The 17,929-nt window shown below is 30.2% G+C and overlaps 1 protein-coding gene and 1 long non-coding RNA gene across 7 annotated transcripts; one reads left to right on the top strand and one right to left on the bottom strand.

Moving 5' to 3' along the window:
• Positions 1–651: 651 nt before the first annotated feature.
• LOC129318262 (probable disease resistance protein At4g27220) lies at positions 652–17,793 on the bottom strand. Of its 5 annotated transcripts, XM_054962962.1 has the most exons (12): positions 17,437–17,793; positions 16,369–16,386; positions 14,878–14,969; positions 10,187–10,243; positions 5,713–8,595; positions 5,259–5,516; positions 4,463–5,171; positions 3,542–4,369; positions 2,590–3,347; positions 1,670–2,509; positions 1,079–1,394; positions 652–758 (listed from the first exon to the last, which is right to left on the bottom strand). In XM_054962962.1, exon 5 carries the CDS (start codon positions 8,215–8,217, stop codon positions 6,184–6,186), a length of 2,034 nt encoding a protein of 677 aa, XP_054818937.1. In that variant the 5' UTR covers positions 8,218–8,595; positions 10,187–10,243; positions 14,878–14,969; positions 16,369–16,386; positions 17,437–17,793; the 3' UTR covers positions 652–758; positions 1,079–1,394; positions 1,670–2,509; positions 2,590–3,347; positions 3,542–4,369; positions 4,463–5,171; positions 5,259–5,516; positions 5,713–6,183. The 5 variants fall into 5 exon arrangements, with proteins under 5 accessions (XP_054818937.1, XP_054818938.1, XP_054818936.1 ...); XM_054962963.1 differs by lacking the exons at positions 10,187–10,243; positions 16,369–16,386 and having other exon boundaries at positions 17,437–17,523; positions 17,612–17,793; XM_054962961.1 differs by lacking the exons at positions 10,187–10,243; positions 16,369–16,386.
• On the top strand, positions 12,327–13,788 carry LOC129318264 (uncharacterized). Of its 2 annotated transcripts, none has more exons than XR_008595218.1 (2): positions 12,327–12,405; positions 13,271–13,788. It is a non-coding gene; the product is annotated as an uncharacterized LOC129318264 (long non-coding RNA). The 2 variants fall into 2 exon arrangements; XR_008595219.1 differs by having other exon boundaries at positions 12,358–12,405; positions 13,111–13,788.
• Positions 17,794–17,929: the final 136 nt, after the last annotated feature.

Raw genomic sequence — 17,929 nt, forward strand, 5'->3', positions numbered from 1 at the left:
TTTCAGCAGATGGAGAGATATCATCAGATAAGTCAGTACGAGGCGGCCTTGGATAATAGCACACAGTCTTTTTTTTTGGGTTTTTTTGTTTTTTTTTAATGAAAGAACACAAGACATTACGTACATAGAACAAGCAAACTACATACCTTTTTTTTTTCCTTCCAGTTTTTTGTTTTGTTTTTTGTTTTTTTTTTATAGAACAACAACAACAAGCCTTTATCCCACTAGGTGGGGTCGGCTACATGAGTTGCAAGACGCCATTGTGCTCTATCATTTATCAAGCTTTTAGGAATATTATTAATTAAGAGATCGCGTTCAACAACTTTCAAGAGTGTTCTCTTAGGCCTTCCTCTACCTCTCTTAATCAGACTCAAAGTTATATGTTCCACTCTTCTCACTGGTGCCTCCCTTGGTCTTCTTTGTACATGTCCAAACCATCTCAACCGATTTTCTACCATTTTTTCCTCAATAGGTGCTACCCTCACTTTTTCGCGTATGTGCTCATTTTGAATTTTATCTTTACGTGTATGTCCGCACATCCATCGTAACATTCTCATCTCTACTACTCCAACTTTATACTTTTGCTGTCCCATTAGAGCTCAGCATTCACTACTATATAACATTGCCGGTCTGATAGCAGTGCGATAAAACTTTCCTTTAAGTTTTTTTTTTATAGAACACTGCAATAAAATAAAGTGGATGTGATGTGATCATTCTCATTGACCTCCTCCTATTTCATCAATAGAGCCCGTTGTAGCCTACAAGAGTTAAAAAAATAAAAGAAAATTGACATTAATTTTAATTTATAGGAGTTAAAAAAATAAAAGAAAATTGACATTAATTTTAATTTTTAGCTATAAACACATTGTAGGTGATACTTCCCTCAATTATACTTGTAATTAATTTTATGTTATATGGCCATTAAGTTGGGACCAATAATATATACTGGACATTAAATTAAAATAGGCCACAAAGAATTATATGATGGGAAGTGAAATTTTAAGATTATAGTTATTTCTATAGTTATTAATGGAAAAGCGAAAGAGAGAGATAATGAGATTGGTATATCAACGTTAACCTTTTCATGAAACATATGCTGCAGAGAAAGTGGTAATAATCATTGTTCACAGAAAATAAGAATGCTAGGCTTGGAAGTGATTGTAGAATGATCATCTTCGTCTTCCTTGGACCACTGTTTCTATAATTGATTCACAATCCCACACATTCAACCATTGAAGCTGCAAAAACTCCACACAGTTTTTGAGTTTTTCATTTTTTTCCATTTTTTTATTTTTTTGGATTTTTATAAAAGCAATAATGTAGTAAAACAGAAGAGGCTGCGATGATCATTCTGCTGCTGCTACTTCAATTGTATCACGATGGTCCGTCTCAGCCTACAAATGCCAAAAATTTAAAAGATATATTATAGTTACCATATATTATGTATCTAGAAAGATATGACGATACTTCCCTTGTAATTATTCGTTTTGTTATTTGACGAACAACTTGGAACCAATATGATAATAACTCTGAACTTTAGATCACACAGGCCAGAGAATACCATATAATATTGAATCAGTTTGCAAGTTTCAAGATATTGTTGTATTTGTCATTGGAAATATGAAGGAGAGAAAGAGATAATGAAATTGTTACACACACACACACACACCTTCTTGGTAAACAACTGGCGCAATGAGGTGCTAAAATTGATCTCCCAAGTCCAATCATCATTTTTCACTAGAGGTGGAATGTTTGTCTTTCTCATGGAGGGCGCATAAATACACTCCTGAGAGAAATACTTCATGTTGGGGCATCCTTCTATGTTCAGGTAATCCAGATATGGAAATTCCAAGGTGGAAGTCCCTTTGTAAAAGCATTGTAGGCTTGGAAGAGAATGTATAGCTACTCGTCGAAGCTTCCCAAATTCTATTTCATTGTCAATATCGTCAATTACGTGGCCTTCCTCTTGGGCTACTATCATTTTAATTGATTCACATGAACAGACTCTCAATTCCTTAAGTTTCATCAGGCTATTGGCAGTTTGGGTTGTGAATAAATATTCCAATCCATGACATTTTGTTATTTCTAACTCTCGAAGCTTAGGAAGGTATACTGCAGACTGTACTAGTTTTGTCAAGCTAGGACATCTTTCTATTCGTAAGTATTGGAGTTTTTGTCCGAGTGAATTCATGTAGGGGTGTTCTAACCCTATGCACTTGAGTTTAGGTAGAAACTCCAATCTCAATTCGCTGAATCTTGGACTACCAATTCCAGATTTAAGTGTCGTTGGGAATATCTCACATAAGTCACTGTATGCCACAACGAGAGACTTTGTGATGGGTAATTTGTGAAGCATTTTGAATGGTAACCCATCCTCCCCATTGACATTGTCAAAGCAATATAGCTGAAGGACTTCTAATTTGGAAACAAGATGAGCTTGAATGTCTTCAGTGCAGAGCATCATTGCCTCTTCCTTATTCACTGATATGTGCTTCAAGCGGCTAATAACCTGAAAACCATAATGAGACAAGTTTAGAAATTGTGTAAAGAACAGGAGAACTGAAAGTTATGAAACTAATGCTACCAAACCTCTTGTGCTGAGAAAAGGGTTTGGGGATTGATTGAAGGGCCAATTTGATCCTCAATGGTTGATCTGTGGTTGCTTTGTTTTTCTGATGCGAATATCTGCAACTTACCACATTGATAAGTATCAAGAACTTCTAACTTTGGGCACCGTAGTATCATTCTTCCTGGGTAAAAGTGCTTCAACTCAGGTAGGTTGCCAAGGCTCAGTGTTCGTAGACATGGGAACTCAAATTGTTCAATAGCTCTTTTTTGATAAGAAATTGTTCAATAGCTCTTGCTTCATATATTTCATCAGCATTTCCAACAATATCCACAAGTGCCCCACAATGTATTATTTTGAGCGTTTCAAGTTTTGAAAGATTTTTGGCCAAAGGTACGGCTGGAAACAAAACATACAAGCATTGACACTTTGTGACTGCCACAACTTCAAGATTTTCATAGCTCAAAATCCCTTCAAGATTCTTGTTCCACACATGCTTCATTTTTGGCAGTTGACATAAAATCAATCTTTTCAAATGGGATTTTTTCATCACCATGTCACTCCCATCAAATATTACCTCCACGGACCCACATCTTTCAACATGTAATTCCTCCAAGTTCTCCAAGTAAGGAAGTAAATACGATGGAATTACGGTTGATAGAAACTCACAATTCTTTACCACCAAGGTTGTCAATTTTTGAAAGCTGTTGTTTGCTGGGGAGATTTTCCCAAGCCATATTTCTTCTAGTTCCGCGTAATTGGAAAGCTCCAAAGATTGTAACTGTAAAATTAATTATAGAAAGCCAAGGAAATTAACAAAATGTTGATTCAATAATCAGTTTCTTAACTACCTTGTTACATACATACATACATACATACATACATACATACATACATACATACATAAAGACCAAAATAACTTTTAGATGTTAAGTATACAGATATGACAAAATGAAACCAAAAAAAAAAACTTACTGAATGGAGAAACATTTGTAGAATTGTAGCATTCAAATCTCCTTTCCAATACCAATTCTCTTCCTCTTCTTTGCTCTTAAGTACTTGTAGATTTATTGGAGTTGTGACTTGCACAGAGAATTTTGTCATATTTGAACAATCTCTCACTATCAACTTTTCGAGTGATGGGAACTTAAAGGCATGCATTTCGAAGTTGCAAAAACAACAGAGTGCTGGTAAATCCACAAGTTCCAAAGTCTTCAATTTGCTAAAAACAATCTCTTGGCGGGATGTTATTTTGTCTTCGCCATTTTGTTCTGCTACAATTTTCTCTAGCATCGTACATTCCACTACCTTAAAGGACGTGAGTTGAGCCAAGCTTTTTGCAATTGAAAATCCCATCAAGTTTTCTAATCCTCTACATTTACGTACTTTAAGGGATGTCAAGTGAGCGAGAGTCACCGAGGGAGGAGCTAAATTGACCAGTTTCCCACATTCTTTTATTGACAAGTTCTCTAACCATTGGAGAACTGGATCTCTCTCAAATCCTACTTCCTTGAGATCACTCAAACCGGATAACTTTAAGGATTTAAGGGGGGCAACATTACCAATATTTTCTTGTGTCATGTGACTTCCACTAGGTATTACTTCTCTCAATTTGTCATCCGCCAATAATGTAAGCTCTTCCAGGTAAGGCATTCTAGAGAGAAAGCAATGAAGAGTTTCAACTGGGGGACACCTAAGCAAAGTAAATTTTTTCAGACAGCTCATACGATAGTTTTTAATGCAGAGCTTCAGCATCTCTGCTTCCTTCAGGGTTATGAACATAGTTTCCAGGTTGGAGAGTATCTACAAGTAACCAATATAAGCGGAATTAAGGCATGCCACAAGTGAAAACAACTTTATATAAGGAATATGAAAGAAGTTTGGTATTGTTTGTACCTCTTTGGGCAAGAAGATTGTTGCTTCTTCTGATGATGTGGTTCTTATATGGAATACTTCAAGCATGCTACAAAAGAGGACTCCTAGCTTTTTCAATTTTGGCCACTTTACACAATGTCTCCCCTTGTAAAAACTCTTTAGTTTTGGGAGTAATTGCATCCTCAAAGTAGTTAATTTAGGAAACTCAAATGCAATTTCTTCTTGTGAAATTTCATCAGCTAGCCTCTCTTTCCTTGCAACTTCCTCCATATTAAAACAAAGGGTAAGAGAAAGAGAAACCAATTCTTGAGCCCTTGTGGCTACGGAAAGTGGAAACAGATATTCCAAGTTACCACACGATAGAACCTTTATTTTTTCCAACCTGTTAAAGTTAAGAATTCCTACAGGGTCTTTATTCCATACATGCTTTAGCTGTTTCTTCTATTTCAAGAACTTGCAAGTGAGTTTTAGCTTCACCACTAATATGTGGAGGATCTTTGAGGTCAAAGATCTCTTCCAACAAATCACATTGACCAATTTTCAAACTCTTTAGTCCACCAAATTTTCCCACCATGTGACTAGGAAGAACTGTGACAATCTTATGGCAGTGTTCTATAGACACAGAATTCAGGCTGGAGAAGGAATCTTGGGTGACTTCTTTAGGCCATATACTTGTCAAATTTTCCATGTCACTGAGTTGGATTTCCTCTAACTTGGGAAACACACGGACCTACATGTAGTAGAAATTAAGCATTAGGAAATAAAGTAATCATATCAATTTTGTAAAGGAAAACTTGTAAAACAAGTATCAAAGTACCAAATCCAATTTACTGTGCTCGCGTACGGTTGCTAATTCACTTTCAAATATTCTCTCCATCTTCTCACAGTCACTTATTGACAAGCTTTTGAGATTACCTAGATCCTTTGCCACTGAAATTGATAATAAATATTTTATCTCCTTACAATTTTGAACTTTCAATTTCATTAACTTTTCAAAGGGTTTTGACTCTTCGCTCCAAATCTTGTGCATGTTGATCCAAGACAACTCCAAGCTCTCTAATTTGGGAACTGCAACCTACAACATCAGCAATTACTATCTTAGGAGAAACTTGGTGATTTAATTAAAAAATAAAAATAAAATAAAAACAATAAAAAAAAGATACGCCAATAGGAGAGAATTTAACCAATTTTGCAAATGCTAATAACAATACAAAAGATTATAGAAGTTTCAAAATAAAAATTACATCTACCAAATAGTTGATGATAAATACCTCTTCATTAAAGAAACATATCTCAGCACTACTTCCACCCCTATCATTAGAATAGAATTCAGAAATTTTTGGTAAATTTTGTAGCATCAGTGAGCGTAATTCAGGAAACCATTGAATAGAACCAATTTCTACATCCTTGGCCACAATGTTCTCAACGGATTCGCAGTCAGAAACTTCAATTGTTTCAAGATTTTTGAGAAGCAAAACCATGGAAAGGGAGAAAATACTTTTTAATTGACCACAGCTCTTGATCCTGACAATTTTTAGATTTGAGAAGGATGTGCTTGTGGCTGTAAGCTTACTGTTGGTTATTTTCTCCAAGCTCCCCAACTTATAAAGACAAAGTGATTCTAAATTGGGGAAAGGATCTTCAGGATCTAGCAACTCCATCGAATCGATGATCCATTTAATGTCTGAGTTATTTATAATGGACAATTGTTTCAAACACAAAAATCCTTCCAAATTCAACTCCTAGAAAATATTCTGAACACCTACTTCTCCCAATAACAATTTCTCTACTTTTTTAAATAATAGTTTAATGGCTTTATGAGTGTGAATGTGGTTCCTTTCTTTTATTTGCAATGCCAATGCCCTTGAGTTTTCATCCTTATTTGACATGTTGAAATCTCCCACAGAAAGAGTTTTGAAATTTCCAATGACAATCTTGTAGCTATCCAAGTTGTCAAGGAACAAGTTCCATGGCAAAGAGGCAGCATCTAGTATGCATATATCTAGACTCTTCAATTGATGTAGATACCTCAATTCAGCAAGAATAGCATTTCCACTTCGATTTCCTTCACTCTTCCACTTCACACTATTTGTCATATACAATTCTTCTAAATTAGTCAAACCTGACAACACATTAGGTGGAATCTCTCTAAGTTCAATGCAATTACTTATGTCAAGCAATTGCAATTTACATAATTGTCCTATTGTAGCTGGAAGACTTTGAATATTAGATCTTGAGAGGCTGAGAATCCTCAATTTCTTCATCTCTCCTATGAAGGATATGTCACCTAACATGCATTGCTCTAAACAAAGCATTCTCAAGTTTGTTAGGCAACTAATTAAAGTGAGTGAATTTGATAGATCAACACAAGTCAATATCAATGCTTTGAGTATGCCCATTGTATTGAAAAAGTTATCTGGTAGTCTAAAAGAAGGATCAAGACTATCAATATGGAACATTTTGAGTTTAGGACAACTCACAAAATTTGGAAGCTCATCATGGGTATCACAGTTGTGTATAGATATAGCATTGTACATCTCAAATTCATTGCTATGAGGCCACTCACTTAGTTTCTCATTTCGCATGGTCAAAATATGTTGATCCTCATATGCTATTGACAAGGCAGCATCACAAATTACATCATGCATGTTGAAATAATCATTAGAATAACTATTCACCAACAAACTTGAGTCTTTGAGCCTTTTAATCAATGTGAGTATTTTTTCACGAGTTTTCCTAATTGAAAGAAACCCTTTAAATATGCCCAAACCAATGCAATACTTCACCAACTCCATAATAAGGGGATGATGACCCAATTGAGCACAAAGCAAGAAAGTAGACTTCAGATCCTCATTTTCCAAATAATAAAAGCTCAATTTTGTTGAGAAATGTAGAGATTCATCCACCCCAATAAAGTTTTTCCTTTCAAGTTGTCCAAGTGCATCCTTCCACTCAATGTAGTTTTTTGTTCTTAGTGTTCTTCCAACTGTGATAATTGTTATCGGTAATCCACCACACTTCTTTGAAATTGTAATGGCTAATTGTTGAAAGTCATGAGATTTTTCATTCACTCTAGTGACCTTCTTAAACAAAATCTCTGCTTCCTCGTCCTGCAAGCCTTTTAGAGAGAAAATTGAGTTGTCTTTCAACTCCATTTTACCAGACAAGACCTCCCTGTCTCTTGAAGTGAGCAAAATTTTGAATCTCTTGGAATCATTTGTAACTTCATCTTTGGACATTTTGAAATTGTAAATTCCCTCAACAGATTTTGAGCTAGGGTTGGCACCATCCACTGGAATCCCCAGCTTGTTCAAGTCCAATCTAACCCATAAATCATCTAGGATCACAAGAGTATTCTTCTTTTCATTGTTAAATATATCTTGCAAGCGGCTTGCTCTTCCAATCTCACTATCCTTATCAAATCTTACGCCCAATTGATCAGCTAGTTCACTTTGGATTTTCTTTATGTCTGGAGTACTTGTCACATGTGCGAAGACCACCATGTCAAACAACTTATCATTTATAGCTTTTCTAGCCACCTTTTTAACAAAAGTGGTTTTTCCCACCCCTCCTAGTCCATAGACCCCAATTATTCTTACCTTAGAATCATTCAACATATCCATAACTTTCTTCGTAACTTCATGTCTTGATTTGAAACTCACAAAACCACTGCCAGGTAAAATAAAATCCATCGACATTGGCCGCATACCATCAGAAATTGTGTCGAAGGTTGTTTTGCGAAGATTATCAACTTCCTTGACCAATCCATAAGCCATTTTGCCCAAACGAAACCTCACCCCAGGTTTAGGCAAGCACAATTCCAAAACACTGCGAATGGATGGTCTTTATCACTCCAAAATTTGTCATTTTCAGCAACTATGTCTTCCACCTGTTTCAACCACTCCGAAACTTGCGGTGCAATTTTTTGGCCGCTTTGTGATTCATTGTCAATGTGATTTTGTATGCTCTCTCTTCTCTCTTGGAGATTTTCAAGATATTCATCCAGCTTTGCAACATTGGACTCATATAAGAAATAGCAAATTGACAGTTCCCAAGTTGTTTGTCTCAGAAAGTCCTTTATGGGCCCAGGCAAAGAAGAAAAAAAATCTTTTACCTCACTTATTAGTCCCATTCAATTCCACTGCCTTCAAACACTGAACCAAAATAAAAGCATTTAATAATGCGAGGGAATTTTTTAATAAAGGATATGTGTGTGTACGATAGAGCCAAGAAACATTATCTTCAGACAAATTAAACATGGAAAATTTTGTATAAATTATATGTATGTGAATTTATTTACAAATAACTCTCTTGAATTTGCAAAAATACAGTCAAATCCCTTAAAACGCCACATCTATTTAGTCGTGAATTACAAAATTTTCATTATAAATTATGATCTTTCAACTATAAATTCATAAATATTATTCCCTCTGTTTAAAAATATAAAGCATTCATAATATTTTAAAGAATAATTATTATATTTTTTTAAAAAGTGTCTCTGATAAATAAATTATTTTATATTTATTTTAAAGTAAAAAACACTCTAGTATTAAATAGAAGTAAATATAGAAAGATAATGTTAATTTGAAGACAAGTAATTACTTTATTAAAATGTAAGATTTAATTAAAATATTTTATATTTTTAAGCGAGTAGTTGTAAACATAAAAATATACCTATAAATTAAGACAATGTAAAAAAAATTATACATTGGTCTCATATAAAACATTTACTTATAATTAAGTCTTATGAATTATTGAAAATACACAAATGTCCTTAAATTCACTTCTTTTGATTAATGTTGACTGATCATCAGTAGGCAATAGGCATTGACTAATAACCAACAAATGTTAACTGGTGGTTGGCGACTATTGACTGGTCATAGGCCAATGTTGACTGCTCAATTTTTTAGACTAAATATTTTTGTTGAAATATTTATATTTTAATTTTTACAAATTAAAAATCATAGATTTACATATCTTCAAGATTTACAACTCAAACATCTTAAATTTATAAGTAAATTTATAAAAAAAAATAGTACTTTAATATTAAAAATAAACATATGATTTACTCTTGAATTTATATAATTTTTTCAATGATTTTTTAAAATTGATTTACAAGTCCACCTTTTATATTTAAAAAGTATTGAAGTATTAATGTTATAAGAGGTTAACTTATAAATGAAGGAAATAAGACTTGTAAATTTTAAAAATTTATTTATAAATTTGTAATGTTTGATTTGAAAGTATTACAACATTAATATTTTAATAAAAATATTTTTTAAAAAGTTATTTTTGACTAGTCAATATCAGTCATTGACTAATCAATGCCAGCTAGATAGATATCTTGGACTGTGGGTTGCCAGTCAATATCAATCAAAAGGGTTTGAGTCCAAGGACATTTGCCGTAAATTAATTGCAATGTAATCCTCATGAGATGTAATAGTATTTTAATAAATTCATGGAATTTATTGGTAAATAAGTCTCTTATTTGGGACCTATTTTTAATTTTCCCTTAAAAATATAAGTGATAATGATCCATTAAAACATGATTTTAAGAATTTTTTTCTAAAATGGTTATATATATATATATATATATATTATCTATTGTATAAATTTTATTTTAGTGATTAACAAGAAAGAAATTAGGTCTATAAAACATGTGATTCAAGAAAATGCCAATAGGTGGTGGACCAAAAATTTCTAGGGCACATATTTAAAAAATTGTTCAAAATAATGATAGCTTACTTCTTCTTCTTCTTCTTTTTTTATGGTGCCGCTGGCCCCGACTGGCCCTAAGGTGGGCTGTTTATGATAATAAATTATATCAAAATTTATTGTCAGATATAAGGTGAAATTGACTTGTAAAATCTGCAGCAGTAGTAAATATGGAATACAGGAATAGTTCAAATGTCAATTTTGAAAGTTATAAATTATAATAAAATTAAATTTCATATATGATGTGGAATTGAGTTATAAGCTTTACAATATTAATGGTATATTTAAATTCTAAACAACTGATTGTTATTTATAAATAAGCTGTTAACATTCACAATTCAATTTCACATAATATATCCAAAATTCAAAATTGGTTTTCGGATAATTTGTAACTTATATTTTACAATTTACAATTTATTCGATTATTATTTATTACTTCTTGTGATATTAAAATTTTTATTTTCACATCATATATTTGTAAGTTGGTTTTTTCTTTTCTTTTCTCCTTTTTTTTTTGACAAAGTCTGTAATTTGGTTTTTGTATGAATAATCTTTGATAGTTCACAACTGATGTTATGATTATTTAAATTGATTTTGTGGAATTTACAGCACAATTTAAAGAAAACAATTTCTTTTAAGATTTTTCATCTTCCATTTTTTACAATTCAATTGTTCATACTCACCAAGATACTAAAAACTAGACCAATCATTGAATTAGGAACTAGTTTATGATTTATTGGTCAAAACCATGGTCATATCTATTATTAAAAAAAATGCTTCAATGAATTGGTCAAGGGAAAATGACAATAAGATCCCTAAATTATATAAATGACAATCTGATCCCTCAAAATATTATAATTCCACTGAAGTTTTTAGAAACTTCTATGTCAATAAATTTTAAATTAAAAAGACTATTTTGACAAGTGATTTTTTATTTAATTATTGCGATTCTTTGAATATTTTAAGAACTTACCTTTTTAATAATAGAAATTACACTTGACAAATTGTGAGTTTTTGTTCAACTTTTGTGATTCACAAAATAAAAGTTATTATTCTTTAAGTAAAAGTTGTGATTAAGGATTGTTATTTTTAATAAAGGTAAAATAGTATTTTTACTCTAAAATTTATTGACATAGAAGCCCTTAGGAATTTCAGTAAAATTATAACATTTTGAGGGACCTTGATTGTCATTTATATAATTCTGGAGAATTTTAGTATTATTTTCCCTTAGTTTAACTGATTAGATTGACCCGGTTTCTAAGACTATGATATTTACAAATAATGATATGGAAGTCATAAGTCAATTTCACATCATAAACGTATGAAAATTGATTTTGAAATAATTTACAATCCAGTCTTCCATCACTTACATTTCAATTGATTGTGATTTTAAACTAATCTCATGAAATTGACAACTTAATTTCACATTATATTAATTTTTAGAGAAAATTTACAGTTCTTCTTTTTAATTTTACAAATAAATTATTCAACATATTTATAACAATTACTAAAGATTTGTTTTTTATTACACATAAGTATCTTTCAATATGAATGAATCATAAAAAAATATGATCAAATATTAAATGTGTGTACATCTATTGGTGAAGATTTGAACTTTGATTTGTCATGCAGGATGAGTAGACAATTTAAAGACTTTGTCATGATTTCATTATCATATTCATATATGAAGATGAGATGCAGCATAACTCATCTACTACGACTATGAGTATGGTGAATAGTATAACATTTACTTTAATTTTTAGAGTTAATTAGAATTTAAAAAAATAGAAAGAATTTTTGAAGATAAATAAATTAATTAGGAGATTTTGTTTAACTTAGGATATAATTTTATGTTAAGTTTTGCTTTTAGAAATTGGAAACAATGATAAGCATATATATTATATATATATATATATAATAAAGAGAAGACTTAATGAGGAAGTATATTGAAGTTAAACAACAAAAAGAAGAAGAAGAGTTTAAGGCTTTCTAACTTAAGTGTTAAGTTATAATAATAATAATAATAATAATAATAAATGAGAAGGAGGGACGGTGGTATAAGGAAAACAACAAAACAAAAAATAATAATAAAATATATGATACAATAATATATAAGAGAGGTGGTGGAAAGAAGGGAGTATATAACTTCAATTTTGCTTTCTCTTACGCATTTGTACACAAGAGAAAGAGAGAAAGAGAGAGAGAGATAGAGAGAAGGAGAAGGAAAGGAGAAGGCAAGACATTTTAAGGTAAGATTTAATGCTCAAAATTATTTCTATTATCAAAACTCCTTTTATAAATATTTTTTTACTCGTCTAGAGTTTTCTAATGATAGTAAAATTTTGATGAGTGGAGCAAATTCTAAAGTTTAAACTTAGGGTAAGTATTGACTTTTAACAACGAAAACTATTAATTAGTAGAGATAAATTAGTACTTAAATTCTATTGGTTTAGATTTATTCTATTAATTGATTTGAGAGTTTAAAATTAAGTTTTTAACTATAAAATTTGTGATCTCTGATGTATAGGATATCTATATGGATTAAATTATATTTTTGGGATTTAGATAAGTTAATTTAAGTTGATTTTGAATTTTTACCGAAGGGATTTAGATTGAAAGGATATGATTGTAAATTTGAGAAGTTTAGTTGAATTTTATATTTAATTGATAAATTATATATATATATATATATATATATCTAATGGTATTTATATCATTCGATGTCGTAGATTTATCTATTATCGTGATTAAAAAGTTCCCTACACATCTGAGTTAGTTATAGCTTGGAAAAGAGGTAACATTGGAATATCCTTTTATATATCAAGATACTGGTTTTAAGTATTGTGTATATATATATATATTAATACTTGTGTGATCTTATTGTGAAATGTGACATTTGTTTTATGATGCAAAAGAGGTAATAAGGATGGCTAGTAATATAATTGTTTGTTTAGGATTGATGATTGAATATTATGCCGCATGGTTTGCCTCCACTACGCGCGTAGTGGTTGGCCTTTTTCATGTAGTTCTCAATGTCTCTGACATTTTGGGACGATAGGCACCTTCTTTTTAAGGAGGGGAGTCTTATTCTGACGGCAATGTACTTTTGGCCAGGTATAACCTCAATTTAGGCTTCAGCTAGCGGTAATAAGGGAGTTGGGAGCCATAAGGGTGAGGTTGGGAAATGTATCACTATTGTTTTAATTTGACATTGATTTAAAAATTGTTATAAAATTATGAATATTGCATTTCTTGTTTTATGTGTTAATTGTGAAATGTATATGTATATCTATGGATATGGTTGTGAAATGATTTCAAGAAGTATGTTGGTATATGTTAGAATAACCAACTGTTACTGAGATTTTTAAATCTCACATGTTATTTCTTATCATTTTTGGTGAGCAGTCAAGTGGAGCTACAGGGAGGGCACCGAAGAAGTGAGCTTAGGCTCCTTTCTCTCGACTTGGCACGTGGTTTTCTATTTATTTTGTAATTATAATTGTCATGACATAAGGACCCTTGTAAATTTTATTTTGAATAATTGTTATATGTTAGTTGATTATAACTACTTAATCTTTTTGTTTGAGTTGGATAACTTTTAAATACGTTAATCTAGACCATGTTTTTTTTTATTGGGCCAAGCCCATTTATTATGGAAAAAATTAGGTCTGTTACAAATAGTGGCCAAACCAACCAAAAGAAAAAAGAAAAAGCTTTTACATATGTTTTTTGAATGTTTATACAATAGACTTTTGTAACAAGTTTGTTTAATTTAAACATGCCCTCGTAAAATTTTTGCATGCCCCCTCTTGAAAATACTTTTCCTACATTAGTCGATAAAATATATTTTATAATAATAATAATATATCTTTCATCAAAATAATAATAATAATAATATATCATTTTCTTCACACAAAAAAAAGCTTATCTTCCTTCTAAATAAATAATTATTAATTTACACTCAACACTATAATGACCATCTCTTTCATTCTGGAAAATATAATTCTAAGTTATAACAATCAGTACATACTCATATTTTTAGTTCCTTAAATTAAGTTATATTTTGTATGCTATTACATTGCTTAAAATTTCTATAATCTTTTACTTTTGATAAAATTAATTTTTATAGATTTAATTTTTTCCCTTTATAGATTTAAATTTCTGGCAAAATAAAATCCAAATTATTGTATAACGTAGGAATCATTATGGATAGATAAATACAGAAATCATTTATAGATTAGAGAACCAAGTTAGATTTGCAATAATAAGATTTGTATTAACTTTTAAAATAATATAAATTTTAATTCTTAAACCTTGTTTATAATAAAGTTAAGCAGATTTTTGAAAATTAAAAGTGGGGAATGGGTTTGAAGTCAACAATAATAATATTATGATTTTGTTTAATACAAATGGGTAAACAGCTGGCTGCGAAGAGCAAATCACAGATATCTTCAAAAATTAAAAGCCAACACTCAATATGTTATCAAAAAAAAAAAAAATCCTACGCTCTATAGGAGAGATATCAAGAATAATATTATGAATTATCAAAAAAATTAATTAATTTCGAACAAAACTAGACATGACACCCATGAATTAACAAATTTTAAAGACTAAGTCATATTATTCATGTACCTAACGAATTTTATTTTTATTGTTTTTTCAATTAAAGAGAAAATGTATAATTGGGGTTGTAAGTTAAAATTTAGATAAGTGAGGCTTACCTGTATATGGGTGTGACGTGGCTGCAACTGTGCGAGCTACATGATGATAAACTTTTTTGATGAAGCAGACAAATATATGGATTAAGAAATTTCTGGCAAATTATGATATCCACATTATTATTCAGCATATTAATCATTATGGATAGACAAATAAAGAGATTTATAGAACAGGATAATGATGACCGGTGGTCTAAGCAAATAAATTTACACACCGAATTTAACTGCTTCAATTCATAATAACAGTTTTATGAATAATTTAGTTTCTTTTATTCTTTTTATTCAATTACATATTCTTAACAATAATTAATAAAGAAGACTAACTTACTGTATTATATATTTATAAATGATGATGATGAGTTGTTCACATGGGAACGCGCATACTATAGAATAATTTTTTTTTAAAAAAAATTATCCTTAACCTCACCCTTCTCTATAAGAAAAGAATACGTAACATGCGTGCCCACACACATTAGGTAACATGTCAACTTCTATAGAATAAATTAAAATAATGGTGTGCAATATGTTATTTCTCCATTTATCTTGTTAAGAAAAATGCCATTGACTTCTTTGTTAAAAATAAGGATAAGGCTTAAGCAATAAGCACTAAGCCTTATATGTTTAATATATTTTTATTAAAACAGATCACAACAAGCAGATTTTAAAACCCTAGTAATATTAAGAACAAGAGTTTATCATAAAATAAACAATATATAAAAATATATGTTTTGATTTTGTGAAAAACAAATATAAGCTAAATATATGAAATTTTACCTAATTTATCATATAAAATAAAATAATCTCTCTTAAATTATTTTGAATGCATGACTGGGTAATTTCACCGGCCTAAAGAAACTCATATGTTTCTTTTGTTTTTTAAACTATTATATATTGGGGTTTTAACTCCCCTTCTTATATATATAACAATTTAATTAAAAGAAGTCTATTCATTACTTTCGATATCTTAGGGAAGATATTCTTTGCTATTAATGGAACATATTTCTTACACTTATTAAAAAATGAACTATTATATATTTGATATTATTGAGTTACATCGGAGTATTATTTAAAAAATTATATTAATACTCCTTCCGTCTTAAAATATAGAACACTTTTGAAGGAGTTTCTCCATCCCAAAATATAAAACACTTTAAGTAGATTAAAATTTCATTAAATACACCAATTTTAATATTACCCTTTCTCTTTCTATAATTAATTTTCATTTTTCTCTTTTCAATATATTAAATGATGGGTATTTTTGAAAGTTTATATTCTTGTTTTGAAAGGATAAGGTTATTAAGTGTATTTAATGAGTTTTATTGATATGTGAGATTTTATCTAAAAATGTAGTCTTATAATTTGGGATAGGGGGAGTACAATCTTTCAAAATATTTTTATTTGAATTTGGATTAGAAATTTGCAAGTTTTAATGAAAATTCCATATCCTCATTATTGATACCAAAATACTTACAACAACTTCCGATGTCTTTTTACCTTTTCATCATCCCCTACCTTCAATAATCAAGATACACAAGAAACTATCCATAAATTTTGAACACAAGTAACAATTATATCGTTTGGTCGATCAGCCTTTTTTCTACAGACAAAAGCTAAGTAAGATCAACAATACAATCCCTCCAAGAAAAGGAACAAGGGAACTATCCTTTTTAATAACTTTCTGGGTAACAAAGATCGTAGCCAACTAACACTAGCTACAGTGCTCAAGATGAGTATCATGGTGCTTATCAGTGTCATCACACTTGATGAGATTTAAACTGTCTAAACTTAATAATCTGGATGGCTTAGATTTAAAGCTTTACATTTACTTTAATTTTTTATTTTTATTTTAAATGTATTAATATAAAAATATAAAATTTCTAATAAACCTGTTTGATCACCAATTGTTATCAATCTAGATAGTTTAGATTTAATCTAGATAGTCTAAATTTAATATTAAAATTTTTATAGTTTTTATAAATTAACTATTCAAATTTACTCTGAATGGATAGATTTAAAAATTTTTAATTTTTAATTTTCTTAAGAAAATTTTGAAAGTTCCAGACTGCTAGTTATGAGGTCATTTTTATTTTTAATATTGCATTTATGAAAATAAAAAATTATAAAAATATAAAAAATATTAAATATAGATTGTCCAGAGTATATTTGAATAATTAATTTATACAAATTTTAATATTAAATTGGACTCTTATATTAAATTCATACTGTCCAAATTAGTGATTAACAAATTTAATTTATTAAAACATTTTATATATTTTTTATAAATTTTTATTTTGATAAATATAAAATAAAAACAAAAAAGTGAAAGTTTTAAATCTTGACTCTCCAAATTAAATGTGAACAATCCTGATCTCATGCGGGTGATAAGCGTCATGGTGCTCATCCCTTGGGAGCTGGATCCACAAACAGGAACTGTAGTGATAGAAAAAAAGAAAAAAACTAATCGACAGAAATACTATTATATTAAATATAATCACCTAGAAAGAAGCAACATAGAAAAGAGAAATACACAACCCGGATGAATATATTGTTTTCAACACTTACTGGTATATGTGTGAAGTGGCTTCAACTCTAACTTAGATGATGAAGTTTTTTTTGATGAAGAAGGCGAATATATAGATTTGGAAATTTCTGGCAACAAGATCCAAAATATTATTCAGCTTTGGAATCATCATCATGGATTGACAAAGAAAGAGATTTGTAGAACAGAGAACCAAACCAGACTATGTAGTGGCCACAACCAATTAAGATTGTGATGGCCTTGCCCTTCTTCTCCACTGATCTGAAGCCCCGTGAATGAGACGATGACTGAAGCAACTAAAATTTATACACCAAACTTACTATATTTTAATTCATGTTTAACAACAGTTTCTTAATAATTGGAGTTTTATATTTTTTTATGTTGAATGACCTATTCGTAACAATAATTAATATTTTAAAGAAGACTTGCAAGAACTAGTCTAGGAATCTATCTATAATTTATCAATGCATGCATGATGATTTGTTCATGGACACATTATACAGGAGTTTTGGGGTT

Source organism: Prosopis cineraria, unplaced genomic scaffold (genome assembly GCF_029017545.1).
Source record: "Prosopis cineraria cultivar Desert tree isolate PC_DT_omini unplaced genomic scaffold, ASM2901754v1 PC8, whole genome shotgun sequence".
In the NCBI taxonomy this organism is placed as follows: Eukaryota; Viridiplantae; Streptophyta; class Magnoliopsida; order Fabales; family Fabaceae; genus Prosopis; species Prosopis cineraria.

Excerpts from the sequence above, each read along its gene's own strand:
- LOC129318262 (XM_054962963.1), bottom strand. The coding sequence starts at position 8,217 with ATGGCTTATGGATTGGTCAAGGAAGTTGATAATCTTCGCAAAACAACC.